At 43.6% G+C, this 6,682-nt stretch overlaps 1 protein-coding gene across 1 annotated transcript in view; it reads left to right on the top strand.

The window, feature by feature from the left end:
• Positions 1–6,456, top strand: part of aimp1a (aminoacyl tRNA synthetase complex interacting multifunctional protein 1a) — a 14,476-nt gene extending 8,020 nt beyond the window's left edge. The window contains exons 2-4 of the mRNA XM_024145054.2: positions 3,561–3,703; positions 3,991–4,125; positions 6,242–6,456. Of these exons, the coding sequence (XP_024000822.2) occupies positions 3,561–3,703; positions 3,991–4,125; positions 6,242–6,441 (478 nt within the window). The 3' untranslated portion in view covers positions 6,442–6,456. The remainder of the gene's footprint in view (positions 1–3,560; positions 3,704–3,990; positions 4,126–6,241) is intronic.
• The last annotated feature ends 226 nt before the right edge of the window (positions 6,457–6,682 follow it).

Here is a 6,682-nt window from a genome sequence, read left to right on the forward strand (position 1 = left end):
CCCTGAAATTTGCTCGTGCCGAAAAAACTATGAGATGGAACATTACTCTCAAAGCAGTTTTAGTTCCAACGGCTACCTTGTGAATTGATACATCCAGAGACAGTTATGATCAACTCCTCTGTTAAGTATCTGCTCTGCAGTGTTGTCCAATTCCACGTAGGGATACTGACCCCTGGGGACTCCTTGTTTCTGCCTGGAGGCCCGGCTGGGTGCTGTCAAGGTGGCTCGGCAAGGCCCCACCGCCCCAGCCCCGGGGCTCATTTTCAGGAGTTGTACAAATGAAAACAGCCCTATAGTGGCGCTCGTAAATTCTTCCACCACAGAGCCCAGTTAAATCGATTCCGAGCCTTCGAGCAAACAAACTTCTTTGATCCCTATATTATCAACTCCAGCTCTTTTTGTGTTTCTAATTTCCTCATCCCGACTTTAGTTTTGTTTTCATCTCGCTCCAGCTGTTGTTTTCCAGCGCCACCCTGTACTAGGCCTATGTGTTGGACGTTTTCTTCTCCTCCCTTTTCGCCTGAGCCCTTGTAAAAATCCCCTCTCCTTTCCTTTTTCAATGGAGAGGATTGCCAAAGCCTGTACATGTCCAAGGCACATTACACATTACAAGAAAAGCCCTAACTGTCGTCCAGCTGCATTTTGTTGAGTGGCACGAGGCGTCGTTTGATCCCTTTTGAACTTTAAAAGTATCCCTAAAACCAAACACACACGTCGCCGATGATGTCTATAATGTGATTTGCCCATTTGTGCCTGTAAAGAAAAAAACTGAGCAAACAACAAAAAGAGATTAAAAAAAAAAAAGTTTATTTCATTTATTGTCATATGGTTTAGCTTTTTTGCTGTGTCATTTGAATAATTCGGTTTGACCGAGTTGACCTGGAGCTGTCGAGACAATTCTTTGGTTTCCAGACTCAGCACTGAGAAGAAACGCTCCCTCCTTCCAAGTTGCCAGAGAGAGGGAATGATAGAGGAGGGGAAAGAAGGGAAAGCTCATTTATTGACTATCAACATTTTATCCCTGATTATTATCTTTCAGCTTTTCACCCCATACATACATGTACATAGTACTTCAATCAATCCCTAACCAAACCACATGTACATATTACCTCAATAAATCACCCCAACTCCACGTACCCCAGTACACTGACTCTGTGTTGTGTGTGTGTGTGTGTGTGTGTGTGTGTGTTGTGTGTGTGTGTGTGTGTGTGTGTGTGTGTGTGTGTGTGTGTGTGTGTGTGTGTGTGTTATCCTTGTTGTTTAATTTTATTGTGTTACTACTTCTTTTATCCATTTGTTAATTTTCCTACTTTGGAACTCAGTGTTGGGAAAAGGCTCTTTAGTAAGCATTTCACAATAAAGTCTACACTTGTTGTATTCGGCGCATGTGACAAATAAAATTAGATTTGATTATCTGCCAATGCTTGTGGAAGGAAGCCAGCCTCTTGAATAGGCGGCAGATGTCCCACATGCGCTATTATTATGAGCTAACATGCCTTGTGCTGTAGCAGCAACCTGGGATTCTCTTGTGGTTGTCTTGTCTTTGGGATACTTCCAACTTCCCAGATTTCCTGATGATATGACCTAATATATTACATCCCTCATGTTTTAAATGTCTGTGCTGTACTGTAGCACAGAAATATATTCTAAAACAACTTTTCCATTAATGATAGGTGGTTGCACACATTCTAATCTCATTCTCATTTCTCATTGTGTCTTGTTGGGGTTGCTTTCCCAAATTCAGAATGTCTCTGTTTCAAGTGTGTCTTTTTTTATTTTTATTTTTTTATCACCATTATTTAACCAGTTGGCCAGTTGAGAACATTTTCATATACAACTGGACCTGGCCAAGATAAAGCAAAGCAGTGTGACAGAAACAACAACACAGAGTTACACATGGAATAAACAAGTACAGTCAATACAACAATAGAAAAAAAGAATAGTCTATATACAGTGTGCAAATGGCATAAAGGAGTAAGGCAATAAATAGGCCTAGTAGCAAAGTAATTACAATTTAGCAGATTAACACTGGAGTGAAGATGACAGATGATGATGCAGATGATGGTGTGTAAGTAGTGATACTGGTGTGCAAAAGAGCAGCAAAGTAAATAAAAACAATAGGGGATGAGGTAGGTAGATTGGGTGGGCTATTTGCAGATGGGCTATGTAAGCTGCAGCGATCGGTTAGCTGCTCAGATACTGATGTTTAAACCCAGCTGATTTGTACGGGTCCAGTTTTGCAGCTCTTTCAGAACATCTGGATTTGGTGAAGAGGAAGCTGGGGAGGCTCGGGCAAGTAGCTGCGAGGGGTGCGGTGCTGTTGGCCGGGGTTGGGGTAGCCAGGAGGAAAGCATGGCCAGCCGTAGCGATGCTTATTGAAATTTTCGATTATCATGGATTTATCGTGGTGGACCGTGTCGCCTAGCCTCAGTGCAGTGGGCAGCTGGGAGGAGGGCTCTTGTTCTCCATGGACTTTTAGTGTCCAAATCTTTTTGGAGTTAGAGCTACAGGATGCACATTTCTGTTTGAAAAAGCTAGCCTTGGCTTTCCTGACTGACTGTGTGTATTGGTTTCTGACTTCCCTGAGAGGTAGTTTTGGAGGGTATGGAAATCTCCAAATTTTGTGGCCTTCCTAAGCCAGGATTCAGACACGCGAAGGACATCAGGGTTGGCGGAGTGTGCTAAAGCAGTGAGTAAAACAAACTTAGGGAGGAGGTTCTGATGTTAACATGCATGAAACCAAGGCTTTTTTTGATTACAGAAGTCAACAAATGAGAGTGACTGGGTCACGCAGGCCTGGTTAGCCTCCACATCACCGAGGAACAGAGGAAGGAGTAGGATGAGGGTACGGCTAAAGGCTAGCAAAACTGGTCGTCTAGTGCGTAGGAGTAGGATGAGGGTACGGCTAAAGGCTAGCAAAACTGGTCGTCTAGTGCGTTGGGGACAGAGAATAAAAGGAGCAGATTTCTGGGCGTGGTAGAATTGATTCAGGGCATAATGTGCTGACAGGGGTATGGTGGGGTGCGGGTACAGTGGAGGTAAGCCCAGGCACTGAGTGATGATAAGAGAGGTTGCATCTCTGGACACGCTGGTTATACTGGGTGAGGTCATCGCATGTGTGGGAGGTGGGACAAAGGAGGTATCTAAGGCATGTACAGTGGGACTAGGGGCTCCGCAGTAAACTACAACAATGATAATTATCCTAAACAACAGTATACAAGGCAAATTTACATTTGAGAGAGACAAAGCGAGGCATAAAGCAATCACAGGTGTTGATTGGGAGAGCTAGCTAAGACAACGTGTAAGACAACAACAGCTAATCAGCTAAGACCACAACAACAGGTAAAATAGCGATGAATGGGCAGAGAGGGTCAGTTAACTACACACGGCCTGAGTTCGGGGCTGGGGCCGACAGATAAACAAAGGTAAACAAAGTGGAGTACCGTGATAAATGAACAMTCCAGCAGGCATCAGCTATGTAGCCAAGTGATCATAGGGTCCAGTGTACAGCACATACCTGTGGTTCTTTCTCACTGGTAGGTTTTGTTTTCTGYTTCCAGGTTCCTAGTATCACGCTCCCTACCCCTGGTCAAGATGTCGGGTCACACTCCCTCCGTGATGAGGCTGGAACAGCGGGCAGCCGAGGCCGACCACATTATAGACTACCTCAAACAGCAGYTCCAGCTGCTCAAGGAGAAAGCCAGTAAGAGACACCAAAAGTGTGCACACACACAGACACAAGCAAACATAGAGATSCATGCGCACACTCAATCTCAAGCAGAGTATGGGGTCAAATGTATTCCTCAAGTTGTTGAAATTCCTTCTAAAAAGACAATKATTTTTTGAGTTTGACCTCAACTCTACATGAGTGCACATTCTCAMGGCGAAGTAGCCTAGCTGGAGAAACGGTTTAAAGCCAATGTTGGGGAGGGAAAGAAGCTGTAGGCTAAAACGAAATGATACATGTTTGACCCTATAAAATTCTGACAGGAGCTTTCTGTCTGAACATAGAGGTGCAGGCCACCGTCAGAGAAGAGAAGAAACTGATGGTGGAGAACACCAAGCTGAAGAGGGACATCGAGCAACTGAAGCAAACACTGCTGGAGAAGGAGAAGAGCAGAGGAGGTAACGTAGTTTGTTGGTGACAGTTTTCCATCCTCTGTCACATCCTGTTTAACTTCTGCTATGACTCCTCTGAGATTAAATACTGATGCTGTTCAGACTGCGATTGAGAAACTTAATTTTCCTGAGGGGAACCTCATTCTTCAAAGAACAGACGCCATTCCTTTGGTACGGCCTTGATGTATCAACCACATAGCTATAGCTAGCTGTAGGGTAAAGTTCTCACCTTGAGTGGTTGACGGTGTCTGAGGCAACTCATTAGCGCCACATTGTTTGTTTAGCTGTATTAGTAACAGTCCTAGATCTTAATAAAATGCCTTCTCGTCTCATTCTAATATTACAACCAGACCTTTTTTTTTTTACTATCAAAGTTCAAACAAATTGAACTAAGGGCCCAAGTATGTCCTCATTAGAGCCATGATGGGGGTACTAGGCAACCCCCCCCAACTGCCAAAATCAAACGGCATGCCGTCTGCGTGACTGGCGGCGTACTACAACCCTGTTGTGATATCGCGCCTCTGTCATGCATTAACATACAAGGGCAAACAGTCTCTGTGATCATTAACACGTCAGTAATGGCTTCCAGAGAGGAGAACTAGGTGGTAAGAAACCAGAGGAGTCGTACAAATAGGCATGTAGCCCTCTCAAAAGGCTATCTCTACATGTTTATTTTTGGAGCGCTCAGGAATGTGTGCGAAAAGGACTGCAGGATTATTTTTTAAGTTTTTCCACGTATCCAATTCCGCTGTTTATTTTTGGTATTGTGTTCAATGGGGCTCTGTACGCTGTAAAATAAGCTAAATCACAGTTTTTTATGGAGATAGATACTGACGTAAAGTAAAGCCCTTCATGGGTATGTCTGGGCATTTTGAGCAACAGAGAACGACATGGCAAGAGCAGGAGGAACGACAGCATTTTTAAAAGGTTAATTGCCATGTTGTTTTAAAGGTAATCTTTTAAGTTCCGAACCTCAGCTCTCAACATTAGATTTAAAACGTGGATAAAGTATGACTTTACGTCCATACCTCAACCTGAAATGATGGGTTCCCCACCCAAAAACAATCCGGAGATTGATTGAGGAGATTTAAAACTATATTTCCTTGTTTTCCGAGTTGCCATGGACACTGTCATTTTCCAATCAAAACAAGCTTTAGGAGGCTGGTCTTTCCTCCCATTGGGTCTATGAATAAAGTTTTCTCTATCATTAAGCAAAATGATATGTTGCTGAAACTAATTAGGCAAAGTACAGCCAATGAAGAGCCTTCATATCCAACGATCCCCCGCCATCATTCTCAATTCAAAGTACCATCTGTCAGGGTCGATGGCTTCGTTATACCCCTTTCATACTATCGTACCTACTTTCTTGAACGATTCCAGCAACTATGGTGGAATCGTATGGCTTGGCTCAGTAGTGTGAAAAAGGATATTAATGCCTCTGGGTTCAAAAGCAAAATATCCAACCTGAAGATATATTGTGTATTGGAACTTGCTACAGTATCAAACAGCCTATCTGAACGGTAWTGCAGAGSAGCGTTCAACTCCACTTCTGCTGGTTTTTATCCATCCCTTATAATCAGCCTCTAATCTCCACGTTATAAACCAGTTCCCTGGATTCTAACCAGTAGCCTCAAAATAAAACCAGCAGTACTGCTGTAACTGGAGGTGAATATCCTCACTCATGGCTCAGTGGGTTAGTTACAGCATAGTGCCAGCAACACCAGGGTTCTGGGTTCAATTCCCGCATGGGCCAGATGTACTTAATTCATCTATCACTGTCAACTGTAAGGCAACATTCCAATATCCATACTAGCATACCACTTAGCATGTGTCCAATATTGTATGCTAGTGTGACTATTAGAACAGAGTTTAAGKGCTCTATTCAATTTGCATCGTGGAAATTCAGCTTTACAGCGGGATTGAAATTTAAAGGCAATGTTCCTATTTTAGCGGAGACTGCATTCATGGTAAACGCTGCTTATGTCGGCTCAATSGGAAATGACCTTTTTAAGTTTGTGTTGCGAAATCTGTAATGCTTCAGCTTTACAGACTGAATATTGCCCTAAGTCTCTTTTGGATAAAAGTGTTAAATGAATCTTCTCTCTGTTTTTTCCTTCTGCAGTGAGGGAGGTGGCCATGCCAACAGCAGGAGACTCGAGTGTCCAGTGTGCCTCCAAGTCCACACCTCCTCAGCCCTCATCCCCAGCAAGGTCCTCCACCTCTGCTGTTGCCACTGCCAGCCCCCCTCCCAAAAACAGCGAGGGCAAGAAGAATAGACCAGAGAAAAAGGGTAAAGCAAAGCAAGAAGTGACTTGTTGTTGAAATTGCATGGCCCTTCCACATCTGTGATTTCACACACTCATAATTGTCAAACCCCTCAACGTTCCACCACACTAAAGTGAAATATGTCATATTTGGTTTTTCGATTTGTCAGCGAAAATTGAAGTAGGCCTAAGCGCCTCTTCAATGACAATTTGAGTTGAAGTGCTCCATGATTTAGCTTTGGGATGGTTTTTTTTGTCTGCACTTCTCTGACATTTCTTTCCATTTGGAACACAAGCCC

Source organism: Salvelinus sp. IW2-2015, unplaced genomic scaffold (assembly GCF_002910315.2).
Source record: "Salvelinus sp. IW2-2015 unplaced genomic scaffold, ASM291031v2 Un_scaffold6572, whole genome shotgun sequence".
In the NCBI taxonomy this organism is placed as follows: Eukaryota; Metazoa; Chordata; class Actinopteri; order Salmoniformes; family Salmonidae; genus Salvelinus; species Salvelinus sp. IW2-2015.